The sequence below is a fragment of the Stenella coeruleoalba genome, assembly GCF_951394435.1.
Source record: "Stenella coeruleoalba genome assembly, chromosome: 1".
Classification (NCBI taxonomy): Eukaryota; Metazoa; Chordata; class Mammalia; order Artiodactyla; family Delphinidae; genus Stenella; species Stenella coeruleoalba.
This window is the reverse complement of record NC_137169.1, coordinates 890,493-905,117: the sequence shown is the minus strand read 5'-3', so window position 1 is coordinate 905,117 and position 14,625 is coordinate 890,493. Positions and strand designations below refer to the sequence as shown.

Here is a 14,625-nt window from a genome sequence, read left to right as displayed (position 1 = left end):
TTCTTCCTCCCGGTCAGTACAATCTCTGTTTTCTAGAATAGGCTGTCGCGTTCCTCTCCCCAACTCCAGGAGGGCAGGTCTGCGTTACCCCAAGCCTCTCTGCTGGTGAAGGCCGCGTCCAGCGAGTCCGTCCAGGCGGACAGGGGGAGCCTTGGCCGGGAGGCGGGGACGCTGGCTCAGCCGGAGATCCCCGGGCTCTGGAAGGAGGACTGCAAGCCGTACCAGGTAGCCCCTTGGACACGCGGCCACATCTTTTCATCCGTCTCCCACGTGTCCACCCTGTCCTGGCGACCGTGGCGGCCCCCCTCGCGGGGGCTGCTCTGTGGTCCCCCCCAGCCACCTCCCTCCCAAACAACCACAGGGCCGGTGGTGGCCACACGTGGAGGGATGAGGCAGAGGGCTCGAGGGGTGGGGCCGAGTCCTAACTCTCCAGCTTACTACTGGGGAAATGTGTCGCTAGAAAAAGGCATGAGCTCACACTTGCTTTGACGGCCTCTTGTCACAGAACACGCGCTATCCAGAGCACTGATCGTCCTGGCTCTAAGAGGGCAGGCACAGCTCTGGGAGCCGAGAAGCTAGCGAGTGTCCACTGCACGCAGCAGGACACAGGCTCTGGGAGCCGAGGAGCACTGGTCGTGCTGGCTCTAAAAGGGCAGGCACAGCTCTGGGAGCTGAGAAGCTAGCGAGTGTCCACTGCACGCAACAGGACACAGGCTCTGGCCCTGTCTCTGCACTGGCCAGCGGAGGCCCGCGGCCACCTGGAGGACATCGCCCGGCCTTGGTCTGTGTACAAGTTGGTTCCCATCGCTCTGAGGGCAAAGCCATTTTGGTTCCGCTGGTTCTGAGGAGGCCTGCCGCTGCTCTGCTCGGGCCCGGCCACTCCCTGGGCACCACCGGTCAGCAGGCCGGCTCCCACCCAGGAGAGCGAGGCAAGAGGATGCCAGCCCCTGGGCCAGCAGGGGCACCGGGAACCAGGCCCCCAGAGGGTCCTTCTTCAAGTCACTAAGCCGGTCAGGGAGGCATCTTTATTTGTGCCACTGAAAAAATGTTGCTTCCGGTAGAGTTTTTCAAGAACTTTCTCTTGGCCTGATTTTAAAATCTAGAAAATACCCCTCTGCCATTATTTCCTGGAAATCCGCCGGATCCTGGATGGCCCTGCTCGACCCCTTGTTTCTCCCCTGACCCTGCCATACCCCCTCCCCCGCCTTGCTGGTGCCCACCCCACCCCGGCCCCATGCGGCCGTGGTGGCCCCCGGCTCCGGGCTGTCCATTTCCTTTACTCCCCAGCTGACCTCAGGGAGCCCTGGGGGGGCTCCCGAGCTGACCACTGTCCCCACAAAACCCCAGGTGCCCAAGGAGGATGTGGACCAGAAGTCCGTGGGCGGAACGAAGACCGACAAGGACATCCTGGCACGCACTGCGCAGCAGCTGTGCCGCGGGGTGACCCACAAGCAGGTGGCATCCAGGCGCGAGTTCAGAGGGTGTCCCTTCCACAGCAAGCCCAAGCTCGTCCACTTCAAGGTGAGCCCAGGGTCCTCGCCTGGGGCTGAGGGGACAGGGCCCGGTCTCACACGAGGGGTCAGACACCAGCCCCAGGAGGGCGATTGTCCTGGGGGGCTGGCACGTCACACCTTCCTGGTCCCTCTGGAGGACCCAGGCACCACCCGACCCTTTGCTGGCGGACCCCCACCCGCTGGTCCCCAGGAGGCCGCTTCCTGCCTGAGGCGGGGATCCTACGAGACCATGGAGGGTGTCCCCATCTCCCAGGCGGGAATGTCAGGTGCCGAGAAGCATCCGCCAGAAAACTCGGAGCAGTAACTTTTTATCTGCTTTTCCTAGGACTTTGATATCGGCAAAGTGTACAAGAAAAAGATCACGCTGATTAACGCCACCTACACGATTAACTACTGCAAGCTGGTGGGCGTGGAGGAGCGCCTCGGGGACTTCATCCACATCGAGTACTAGGGGGTGGGGGGGGAGGCGGGCGGCGCGCGGGGTGGGGGGGAGGCGGGCGGCGTGCGGGGTGGGGGGGAGGCGGGCGGCGCGCGGGGGTCGGGGGGAGGCGGGCGGCGCGCGGGTGGGGGGGAGGCGGGCGGCGCGCGGGTGGCAGTGGGGGGAGGCGGGCGGCGTGCGGGGTGGGGGGGAGGCGGGCGGCGCGCGGGGGTCGGGGGGAGGCGGGCGGCGTGCGGGGTGGGGGGGGAGGCGGGCGGCGCGCGGGTGGGGGGGAGGCGGGCGGCGCGCGGGTGGCAGTGGGGGGAGGCGGGCGGCGTGCGGGGCGGGTGCTTCAGTCCCTGCAACTGCTATCAGAGCCTTTTTATTTGACCCACATTTTGGGCACAAAACCTTCAGCTTGGGTCCCCGTGGGCATTTTGTAAAGTGGCTCCTCCGCCTTCCTGAGACCAGCCCAGTTTTCCCTGATAAATGGCTTGATGTTTTCCCCTTCGTTGTGTTTTGAGGTTGACCACTCTGGGTAAGATTTCCCTGGAGGGCCTTGTGCCTTTTCAAGGTGAAGAAAAAAGCCATCTTTTATTTCGGGACTGTGTACTTGAACTCTGTATTTAAACTCTTTTTCTTTTCTTTTAATTGTATCCAATAATTCTTTTTTTTTATTGGAGTGAAATTGCTTCACAAGGTCGTGTTAGTTTCTGCCGCACCATGAAGTGAATCAGCTGTATGTCTACATACATCCCCTCCCTCTTGTGCCTCCCTCCCACCCCCCACCATCCCACCCATCTAGGTCATCACAGAGCGCCGAGCTGAGCTCCCTGTGCTACACAGCAGGTTCCCACTAGCTATCTGTTTTACACGTGGTAGTGTATTTATGTCAAACCTAATATCCCAATTCGTCCCACCCTCCCCTTCCCTCCACTGTGTCCACATGTCCGTTCTCTACGTCTGCGTCTCTATTCCTGCCGTGTAAATAGGTTCACCTGTACCATTTTTCTAGGTTCCACATATATGCGTTAATATACGGTATTTGTTTTTCTCTTTCTGACTTGCTTCACTCTGTATGACAGACTCTAGGTCCATCCACATCTCTACAAATGACCCAATTTCGTTCCTTTTTATGGCTGGGTAATATTCCATTGTATATATGTACCACATCTTCTTTATCCATTCATCTGTCTATGGACATTTAGGTTGGTTCCGTATCCTGGCTATTGTAAATAGAGCTGCGATGAACATTGGGGTGCATGTGTCTTTTTGAATTATGGTTTTCTCAGGATATATGCCCAGCAGTGGGATTGCTAGGTCATATGGTAATTCTATTTTTAGTTTTTTAAGAAACTTCCATACTGTTTTCCATAGTGGCTGTATCAATTTACATTCCCACCAACAGTGCAATAGGGTTCCCTTTTCTCCTCACCCTCTCCAGCATTTGTTGTTTGTAGATTTTCTGATGATGCCCCTTCTGACTGGTGTGAGGTGATACCTCATTGTAGTTTTGATTTGCATTTCTCTAATAATTAGTGATGTTGAGAATCTTTTCATGTACCTCTTGGCCATCTGTTACGTCTTCTTTGGTGAAATGTCTATTTAGGTCTTCCACCCATTTTTTATTTGGGTTGTTTGTATTTTTTGGTATTGAGCTCCACGAGCTGTTTGAATATTTTGGAGATGAATCCTTTGTCCGTTGCTTCCTTTGCAAATATTTTCTCCCATTCTGAGGGTTGTCTTGTCGTCTTGTTTATGGTTTCCTTTGCTGTGCAAAAGCTTTGAAGTTTCATTAGGTCCCGTTTGTTTATTTCTGTTATTTTCATTACTCTAGGAGGTGGGTCCAATGTATTTAAATTTTTCCTCTGTTGCAGGGTTTCAGGTTTCTTCCTTTGAGACCCCACTGATACCTGACTTGGGTCCTCTTTTGTGTCTGATTTTCTTTCTGGTCCCTGTAATCCTTGCTTCTTTCCTGTTTTGCTTTCCCCTCATTTTTCTTGTAACCACCGTTGCTGTGTCTTCTGCGGGACCCTCTTCTCTTCTGCTCCTTGAGCATTTTGCCTTTGCCGTTAAGTTTTTTCTCCTCCCCGCCCTGGTTTCTCCAGCTTCTGTCCTCGGTTTGGAGGTGCCGGGGGCTCCTGCTGTGAGTGCTGCAGCCTCCAAGGCCCTGCCCTCTGCCCCCAGGGGCTTCCCGGGGCTGCTCGCTGAGTCCACAGCTCTGGTCAGCCTCCCCGCGAAGGACGCGCTGTCCGTTCTGTGCCGACTGTGGCCGGGCGCGGGGTCTGCAGAGGCTCACGTGTTTATCGCCCGCGTGTCCTCCGCCTTCCAGGCATGCTGACGGCGGGGGCTTTCCTGTGTTGCTAGTTCTTCCTGTTGAGCTGTGGGTTTCTGGAGGAGTCGGCAGAGGCCCAGAGTCGGGTGGTCGCTGTCACCTAGGCCACCCTGAGGCGCCCTCCCCAAGCCTGGAGCAAGAATTCTTTATTGGCAGCATTTCCTCTCCAGGCTCGGAGGATCTTACTCCCCCGTCTCCTGTTTTCTGCTGTTACTGTTCCGTCCGATCCCCTGTCTTTGTAGGTTATCGAGCTCTTTCCTCAGGTTGCCGTGAGCTTGCTCTCCCCTTGGGGTCCTGCATGTCTACGGCAGTGTGTCTGGTGTGGACTGACCTTTCCTAGGGCTGCTTAGAACTCCCTGTGCTTCCCGATGGGAGGATTCAGCTCTTTGAACAGCTGTGGGCATTTCTCCGCCCTGTCCCTTCAGATGTCGCCTACCTCCCATCCTCACAGACCTGCCCCCGTGTTCCGATTTGAACCCTGTCTGTTCTGTGCCCCCCACACCTCCTGACGCCTGTCTCACATCCCCCCCGCCGGCCCCGTCATCTCCCTGAGCAGGTTTCTCAGTGTTTCCCGGGGTCCGTCCCTCGTTGAGTACTTCTCTCCTTGGTCGTATCTAATCGGCTGTTGAAATTGCTTGTTATGTGTCTAATTTCAGTTGCCGTATTTCTCATTTCTGAAAATTCTAAGTTCTTTTTCAGATCAGCTGGTATTTCTTGTTCTTTTCTCACGTCTGTAATTCTCTGCGTCTTTCTACTGCCTGACATCCTTGGAGTCTGGCCCTGCCCCTCGCCGTGTTTCGTGCCGGTCTCTGCGCGGACGTTGAAATCTGGGTTCGAATCTTCCCACGGCTGAGGCTCCACCCTCGGGCCTCTGTTAGTCTGACATCACAATGCTTCCCTCCCGATCGAGGAGGTTTGGATTTGCTTCTTCCTGCTGCCACTGGGATGCTGCCAGCCAGGGACAGATTTTTATATTAAATTTTTAGCTTGTGTTATTTCTGTACAAAGTACAGTAGGTAACATCCAACCTTGTGAAAATGGACTTTGTGTTAGAAACTTTGTGAGGGGCTTCTTTTTCTCACCCAGATCCAGACCAAGTCCCTCCAAGTGTCCCCAGGAAGGTGGGGCTGTTTTTCTGGGTCTTTCACTGAAAGTGGAGCTCAGAGGGCTCCAGCTGAATGCAGGGCCCACAGTCCCAGCTCCCTACCTGTCTCACACACCTGACCTTGATCCTAAAACCCTAGATCCTTGGTTCAGGCCTCGCACGTGTTCTTGGGGGGACTGTGACCACTGCTCACCCCAGAGCATCTGTCCCTCTGGAGTTGGCCCCTGGGGACTTGCCTCCTTCCTCCCTCCCCCTCCCTCCTTCCCTCCCTCCTTCCCTCCCCCCTCCCTCCCCCTCCCTCCCTCCCTCCCTCCCTCCCTCCTCCCCCTTCCCTCCCCCCTTCCTCCTCCCTCCCTCCCCCCCTCCCCTCCCCGCTTCCTTCCTTCCTTCCCTCAGCCCTTCACTCACACAACTGACTCTCAGGTGTTCCTCGAGCATCTCCTGTGAATTGAGTCCTGGCGAGGCAGCAGGGGCTCAGCACCCAGGACAGGCGAGAGGGGGGCCCCAAAGCCCCTCTGGGGCGCCAGCTGTTTGGACAGTGGCTTCTGCACGAGCACAGGGCGCTCACCTCCCGCCTTCATTGCACCTGCAGCTTTGACCCCCCTGGTCCCATGCCAGCCGGCATGTCCTGTGAAGTGCTTGTCACCTTCAAGCCCACGGTGAGTGTTGAGGCCAAGCCGTGGAAAAGGGGGTTTTCTCACCCTGTCGCAAGAGGGTGGTGGGTGGAATCGGGGTCTCCGCTGCCCCCCAGTCTCCACAGAGTGCTGTGACGGAGGAGGGACACACCTCAGAAGGGGTCACGCGGGCCCCCGTTAGGCTGTTTTATGCCCAAAACGTATTGGAATGTCCCTCAATGCCAGCAGGGTGACAAGGCGGCTCCTCTGTGCCGCTGGCTGCCAGGTGTGAGCACTCATGCTAGCGGGTCCGAGGGGGCGCGCTCCGTGGACCCCTCCCTCGGGCGGGGGTGGTGGCCATGCCTGTGTGGACAGCGCATGTCCCCGCGGATGGACCCCTCCCTCGGGCGGGGGGTGGTGGCTGTGCCTGTGCGGACAGCGCATGTCCCCGCGGAGGGCTGCGAGCATGTGCGTGGTTGGGTGGTTTTACTTTCTAGGTAAACAAAGATCTGGAAGGAAACGTCTCGTTTCTGGCTCAGACGGGCAGGTTTTCCGTGCCACTGAAATGTTCAGCGAAGAAATGCTCCGTGAGTTCTCACCAAGCGTCCGGGTTGGGAGGGTGGGCGGCCGGGGCCTGAGGCGTCCAGCCTGGGAGGTGGGCACCCGTGGCAACGCTGGAAACGTCCAGGCGAGTCCTGTGCTGGGTGGAGCCCAGATTGCAGGAACCCCGGGTCAGAGGAGACCCTGCTCCTCCTGAAAGCTCCGTGGGGTCCCTTTGATTCCTTTCTTTTTTTGAGCTGTAGTCGCCACGCTGCATCTTACGTCCCCAGACCTTATAACTGAAGTTTGTGCCTTTGGACCCCCTTCACCCATTTTGCCCACCTCCACCCCTGCCTCTGGGAACCACCATCTGTTTTTGTATCTGTGAGTTCCACGTTTTTTAGATTCCACATATAAGTGCGATCATACAGTATCTGTCTTTTCTGCCTGACTTATTTCACTTAGCTCAGTATCATCCAGGTTGTCGCAAATAGCAAGGTTTCCTTTTTAATGGCTGAATAACGTTCCATTTCATATGCACCACATCTTCTTTATCCATCCATCCATCGATGGCCGCTTAGGTTGCTTCCATGTCTTGACTTTTGTAAATGGTGCTTCAGTGAACATGGGCATGCACACAACTCTTCTGATGATACCAATTTCCTGCCTTTGGATAAATACCCAGAAGTGGAATTGCTGGATCATATGGTAATTCTACTTTTAATTTTTTGAGGAACCCCCATACTGTTTTCCGTAGTGGTTGCACTAATTTCATTCCCACCAACAGTGCACGAGGGTTCCCTTTTCTCCACGTCCTCTCCAACACTTGTTATTTCTTTCTTTTTGATAATAGCTATTCCAGCAGTATAAGGTGATGTCCCACTGTGGTTTTGCTTTGCATTTCTCTGATGACTAGTGATACTGACCACCTTTCATGTACCTGCTGGCCATTTGGATGTCTTCTTTGGAAAAATATCTATTCAGTTCCTCTGCCCATTTGTAAATCAGATTGTTTGTTTGTTTGTTTTTGCTATTCAGTTGTGTGAGTTCTTCATATATTTTGGATATTAACCCTTTATCAGGTATGTGATTTGTAAATAATTTCTCCCATTCCATAGGTTGCCTTTTCATTTTGTTGGTGATTTCCTTTGCTGTGCAGAATGGATTTTTTCTTTTAATTAAGAAAAGTTTCAAAGTAATGAAGAGCAGAAAGAAGAGTACAATGTATACCCATGTACCCACTTCCAGAGTCCAGTCATTGTCAGCATGAGCCCCACTTGCCTCAGCTGTCCACCTGTCTGTGTTGCTGGCCCACTTCCAAGTGACTTAGCGATATCACAGCACTCAGCGCCCACCCTTATAAAATGTCAGCATCTAGAATAAAATTAACCACACTCCTAGCTATCGCCTGTCACCAGTGCACATTCCAATGTACTGAGATGTCCCCAAACCAGCTTTTATAGCTGTGATTTTTTTAAGCTGGGGTACAGTCAGGCTCACACACTGCATGGGATTATTAGGTTCTTAAGTCTCTTTTTTATACCGCCGTAACCATTTCTAGTGCACAGCAGGGGTGCTAAGCATTTCACGCTGTTGCGCAGCCCTCACCAGAGCTCTTCGTTTTGCCAAACCGAAGCTCTGTCCCCACTAAGCGCTCCCTCCAGCCCCTGGCGACCTCCGTTCTGCTTTCTGTCTCTACAAACACGATGACGCTAAGTGCCTTCTACAAGTGGAATCACAAGTATTGTCCCCTTTGTGACTGGCTTGTTTCACTGAGCACAGTGCCCTCAAGGTCCACCCACGTTGTAGCCTGGGTCAGAGTTTCCTTCCTTTTCAGGCTGATTGCTGTGGAGGGCTTTGCTTCTGTCCTTTTGCTGTTTGTTTTCATGGCCGCATAGCTCTTTTGTCCCTCGTTTCCTGCGCGACTGTCTTCTTTATGTTTAGTTGATTTTATGCAGTGAAGTGTTTAAATTCCTTTCTCATCTCCTTTCACGTATTTTCTTTGCGGTTCCCGTGAGATTACATTGAACATCCTAGAGTTATAACAGTCTGACTTGGGTTTGTATTAGCCGACTTCGACAGCTTACGAAAACCCTGCTGCTTTACAACTTTGCTCCTACTCTGCGCAGTCACTGATGTCACAGAATTACATTTGTATAACTTGCGTGTCCAGTAACATGAACTAAAATTTTTAAATGCATTAGTTTCTTAAGTTATATAGAAAACAGAATGTGGAGTTACAGACCAAAGTTACGGTAACACTAGCTTTTAGACTAATAATTGCTTTTTAAAATAATGTATTAGTGTTTTAAACCATGTAGGAACTAAAAGTGCAGTTACAAACCATTGCGACAGTGACACCAGCTTCCATAATTGCCCACGTGTTTCCCTCTGCAGAGCTTGGAGTTACTGTCCGGGGCCCTTTCCTCTCACCTGCGGGGCTCGCTGGGGCATTTCCTGCAGGCGAGTCTGTGGTGAGGAACTCCCGCAGCTTTTGTCTATCCGGGACTGTCTTGATTTCTTCCTCACTTTTAAAGGTTGTAGGATGCTCGACTGACATTTTTCTTCCTTGAGCACTTTGAATAAATGGGCTAACGGCGCCCTCGCCTCCAAAGAGTCTGATGAGAAACCTGCCCATGATGTTCCTCAGGCTCCTTATGTGTGACGGGTCATTTCTCTCTTGCTGCTGTCAAGATTTTCTCTCTTTCTCTGGCCTTTAACAGTCCGATTAGAAGGTGTCTCAACACGAGTCTCTTTGAGTTCATCCTACTTGGGGTTTGTTGAACTTCTTGGATGTTTATATCATACCTTTCATCGAATGCCGGAACCTTTCGGCCATTATTTTTTGAAGTATTCTCTCTCTGCCCTTTTCTCTCCTCCTCCTAGGACCCCACAATGCGTATAGTGGCCCCTTGATGGTGTCCCACAGACCCCTCAGGCTCTGTTCACTTTTCTTCAGCCTTTTTTCTTCCTCTTCCTCAGCCTCGATGACCCCATTGTCCCGTCTCCAGGTTCCCGGATTCTGTCTTCTCCCTGATCAGATCCACCTCTGAATCCTGCTACTGAGTTTTCACTTCAGTTCTGGTACTTTTCAGCTCCAGATTTTTGTTGTTGTTTCTTTTTAGAAACGTTGGCATTTCCATTTTGTTCACACATCATTTTCTTGACTCCCTTCACACCTTCCTTTACCTCCTTTCCCTCTTTGAGCATCTTTAAGACAGTTGTGTCAAAGTCCTGCTCAAGTAGACCTGCCATCAAGTCCTTTTCAGGGACAGTTTCTGTTGATTTATTTTTTCTTTGAATGAATCATACTTTCTGTTTCCTTGTATGATTGTGGAGCACTGGACATTTGAATCTAATAATGTGGTAACTCTGGAAATCAGGTTTTCCCCTTTTCCAGGGTTTGCTGTGTTTTGTTATTGTTTCTGTTTCTTTGCCTTTTGACTGCTGTCAGCTCTCTCTGTGCTGAGGGTCAGCCTGAGATGTAACCTTACTGTCTTCCCAGGTCTCTTCTGAGCCTTTCCCTAGGCGTGCCTGGTCACTTCCTGGTTTTCCCTGTCCTAAACTTTAATATCTGACTCACAAATGAGGAAAAAGAGAAAAATGAAGGAGGGGAGGAAAGAAAGTGTGCTGGCCCTTTAAGTCCCCTGGAGTCACTTCAGGAGAGGGGGAGGGGCATGTGACAGTGGGACAGGAGCAGCAACTATGGTAGTTCTATCTGAGGAACCTCCACACTGTTTTCTACGTAGCTGCACCATCTTACATTCCCACAAACAGTGCACAAGAGTTCCAATTTCTCCACGTCTTCACCAGCACTTGTTGTTTTCTGGGGTTTTTTGACAGGAGCCATCCTGATTGGTGTGAGGTGGTGTCTCATTGTAGCTTTGATTTGCATTTCCCTGATGATCAGTGATGTTGAGCATCTTTTCATGTGCTTGTTGGCCATGGGTATGTCTTCCTCGGAAAAATGTCTATTCAAGTCCTTTACTCATTTTGAATTTGGTTGTCATTTGTTTTGTTGTTGTTGAGTTTTAGAAGTTCTGTGTGCGTTCTGGGTATTAACCCCTTATCAGATATATGAGTTGCAAATATTTTCTCCCATTCTCTGGGCTGTCATTTTACTCTATAGAAAATGTCTTTTGATATAAAAATTTTTTCAACTTTCATGAAGTCCAGTTTGTCCATTTTTTCTTTCATTGCCTGCACCTTTGGTGTCGTATCTAAGAAATTATTGCCAAATTCAGTGTTGTGAAGATTTTACCCTTTGTTTTCTTCTAAGGGTTTTATTGTTTTAGGTCTTATATTTAGGCCCTTGATCCATTTTAAGTTAATTTTTGTGTATGGAATTAGGTAATTCTTTTGCATGTGGACATCCACTTTTCCCAGGGCCATTTGTTGAAAAGACTGTCTTTTCCCCCACTGAATGGTCTTGGCACCCTTGTCAAAAGTTATTTGACCATATATGTGAGGGTTTATTTCTAGGCTCTCTGTTCTACTCCATTGGTCTGTATGTCTGTCTTTATGCTAGTGCCACACTGTTTTGATCACTGTAGCTTTGCAGTAAGTTTTGAAATGAGGAAGAATGACTCCTCCAGTTTTGTTCTTCCTTTTCAAGATTGTTTGGGCTATTCTGGGTCCCTTGTGATTCCATATGAATATTAGAATGGATTTTCCTGTTGCCTTAAAAAATGTCATTTGAATTTTGATAGGGATTGCATTGAATCTGTAGATTGCTTTGGGTAATATTGATTTCTTAACAATAGTAAGTCTTACAGTCCATGAATGTGGGATGTGTTTCCATTTATTTATGTCTTCTTTCAACAATGTTTTGTAGTTTTATGGTACAAGCCTTTCACCTCCTTGGCTAAGATAACTCCTAAAAATTTTATTCTTTTTTTATGTCATTGTAAATGGATTTGTTTTTGTAATTTCCTTTTCAGATTGTTCACTGTTCGTGTACAGAAATGCAACTGATTCTTGTGTGTTGACTTTGTATCTTGCTACTTTGCTGAATTTGTTTATTAGATCTAACAGCTTTCTTGTGGAGTCTTTAGGATTTTCTGCGTATAAGATCATGTAATGTGCAAACAGAGATAATTTTACTTCTTCCTTTCCAACTTGGATACCGTTTTTTTCTTGACTAATTGCTGTGGCTAGAATTTCTAGTACTATGTCGAATAGAAGTGGGGAAAGCAGGCATCCTTCCCTCATTCCTCATCTTAAAGTAAAAGCTTTCAGTCTTTCACCATTGAATATTATGTTATGTTTTATTGCAATATTATGTTATGTTGCTTTCATATTTGGTTTTTATTATATTAAGGTAGTTTCTTTCTATTCCTATTTTGTTGAGTGCTTTTATTATAAAAGCGTGTTGAATTTTGTCAGATGCTTTTTCTTCATCAATTGAGATAATCATGTGGGTTTTCCCCCTTCATTTTGCTGATGTCACATACTTCATTGATTGATATTTTTACATTCAACCATCCTTACATTCCAGGAATAAATTCCACTTGGTCATTGTGTATATTCTGTTTGCTAATATTTTGTTGAGGGTTTTTGCATCAATATTCATAAGGCATTTTGGTCTGTACTTTTCTTTTGTTGTGGTATCTTTGTCTGGCTTTGGTATCAGGGTTATGCCAGCCTCCTAGATGAGTTATGAAGTGTTTCTACCTCTTCAGTTTTTTGGAAAGTTTGAGAAGGGTTGGTATTCTGTAACTGTTTGGTAGAATTCATCAGTGACGCCATCAGGTTCAGGGCTCTTCTTTGTCAGGAGATTTTTTATGATACATTCAATGTTCTTACTAGTCACAGGTCTCTTCAAATGGTCTGATTTCTTTCTGGTTCAGTGTTGGTAGGTTTTTGTTTTCTAGGAATGTGTACATTTCATCTGGGTTTGTTGCAGGTTGTTGGTATGAGTGTTTATAGTACTCACTTACAATGCTTTTTACTTCTGTAGAATCAGTATTAATGTCCCCACTTTCATTTCTGATTTTAGTAATTTGAGTCTTTCTTTTCTTAGTCCATGTAGCAGAAGTTTGTCAATTTTGTTGATCTTTTGAAGAACCAACTTTTGATTTCATTAATTTTCTTTATTTTTCTATTCTCTCTTTTGTTTGTCTCTGCTCTGATCTTTATTATTTTCTTCTGTCTGCTAGTTTTGGATTTCGTTTGTTCTTTTCCTGATTTCTTCAGTAGCGAACATAAGTTGTTGACTTGAGATCTGTCTTGTTTTATGTTTGGTTTTGGTTTTGGTTTTGGTTTTTTGGCTGCACCATGCGGCTCGCGGGATCCTAGTTCCCCGACCAGCAGTCAAACCCTGGCCCTCCACAGTGAAAGTTCAGAGTCCCAACCGCTGGACCGCCGGGGAACTCCCTGTCTTGTTTTTTAACGTAAGCTGTGTAATGTAATGTAATGTAATGTCAGTTTTTTCTTTAATAAATTTATTTATTTTATTTATTTTTGGCCGCGTTGGGTCTTCGTTGCTCTGCACAGGCTTTCTCTAGTTGCGCTGAGCGGGGGCTACTCTTCGTTGCGGTGCGCGGGCTTCTCATTGCGGTGGCTTCTCTTGCTGTGGAGCACGGGCTTCAGTAGTTGTGGCGTGTGGGCTCTAGAGCGCGGGCTCAGTAGTTGTGCCACGCAGGCTTAGTTGCTCCTCAGCATGTGGGATCTTCCTGGACCAGGGCTCGAACCCGTGCCTCCTGCACTGGCAGACAGATTGTTAACCCCTGCGCCGCCAGGGAAGTCTCTGACTTTTCAAAACTTGCACCCAGGCGCTCCCAAACTGCTATGATCAGTACACAGTCTATGATTTCTGGGATGTGGACTGTGTCCTGGGCTGTGCAGAGGCCCTGCCTCCCCCCATGAGCCAGAGGCAGCTGGCGCTCCTGTGTCCCCTCAGGGGTGCAGGGTGACAGGTGGGAGAGGAGAGCTTGCTGTGAGCCTGGCGTGGTCACCCTGGCTCACTCGGGGTCCTTGGGCAGCTGTCCCTCGACAAGGAGCTCATCGACTTCGGCAGCTGCGTGGTGGGTGAGACTGCATCCCGGACCGTCACGCTGACCAACCTCGGGGGCTTGGGCACCGGGCTCAGGTTTCTCCTGGCATCAGAGTGCTGTGAGATGGACACGTCCCCGTCGGTCTTCAGCACGGTGAGTGTGCTGCTGCTCCTGGTCAGTGCCGTGACTGCCCGGCCAAGGGCAGCACGTGGCATCTCCCGCCCCGAGACACAGTCCCACGAGTGTAAAGGGGGCCACGCCGATGTGGGCGGGAGAAGGCCCAGAAGCAGGACGGCCTCCGGTCAGTCTAGGTAGAAGAGATCTGTCTCCGTAAGGAGTGCACCTAGGGCAGCAGGATGCTGTCCCGTCATACGTGTTGGCAAGGTGGTGGCCAGGCGCTCCAGGCCCTAAAGTCCCAGCCTGTGGGGACGGGCGGTCCAGCCCAGACACCCCAGGCTGAAAAGCACAGCAAACCCTGCCCCGCACCTGCACCTCTCCCAAAGGTGCGAGGGGGGCCCTGGTCCTCTCACGGGAAGGCTGTGCACGTGTGCTGCTGAGGAAGCGGAAACAGGTGGGACCCCATCAGTGGAGACAACTTCCAGCACAGCCAATGGACACTGGGGGGGATTATTTGGGGGTGAGGACAACTGCCTGGGCCCTCAGGGCTCCCCGCGGGCACCAGCCCTCTCCTGGTGGGTGTCTGTCCGGCTGGACGGCAGCTCCACCCAGGCAGTGCCCTGTGTGTCCCCCCGTGGCCCCTGAGTTGCACGCGGCAGGCACTCCGTTGGTCTGTTGTGAGCCCAGGGGAAAGGACTGGGGGCCAGTGACCTCTGGGAAAGGAGCAGAGGTGGGGTTGGGCCGCTCTCGGCCTGCTGGGATCTGAGCTGAAGCCAGGAGAGCTCGGGGCTGGAGCCTGTGGGGCCCAAGCCCATGTGGGGGAGGAGCAGGCGTCCTGGAGGAAGTCGGCTGCGTGCACGCGTGCAGCAGGCTCTGGGACAGGGCCAAGGCGGAGCCCGCCTGGGCGAGAGGGGCCCTGAGCCCCGGACGAGCCCGGCACGGGTCGCCAGAGAGCGGTTGAGGGGTGCTGTGGGAGCCCGCGGCCCC

General features: G+C 50.9%; 1 protein-coding gene across 1 annotated transcript in view; it reads left to right on the top strand.

Moving 5' to 3' along the window:
* The window catches only part of CFAP74 (cilia and flagella associated protein 74), a 79,101-nt gene that overhangs the window by 30,220 nt on the left and 34,256 nt on the right, over window positions 1-14,625 (top strand). Inside the window, exons 12-17 of the mRNA XM_079916860.1 lie at window positions 70-225; window positions 1,348-1,521; window positions 1,840-1,958; window positions 5,965-6,031; window positions 6,484-6,573; window positions 13,510-13,674. Coding sequence (XP_079772986.1) covers window positions 70-225; window positions 1,348-1,521; window positions 1,840-1,958; window positions 5,965-6,031; window positions 6,484-6,573; window positions 13,510-13,674 — 771 coding nt within the window. The remainder of the gene's footprint in view (window positions 1-69; window positions 226-1,347; window positions 1,522-1,839; window positions 1,959-5,964; window positions 6,032-6,483; window positions 6,574-13,509; window positions 13,675-14,625) is intronic.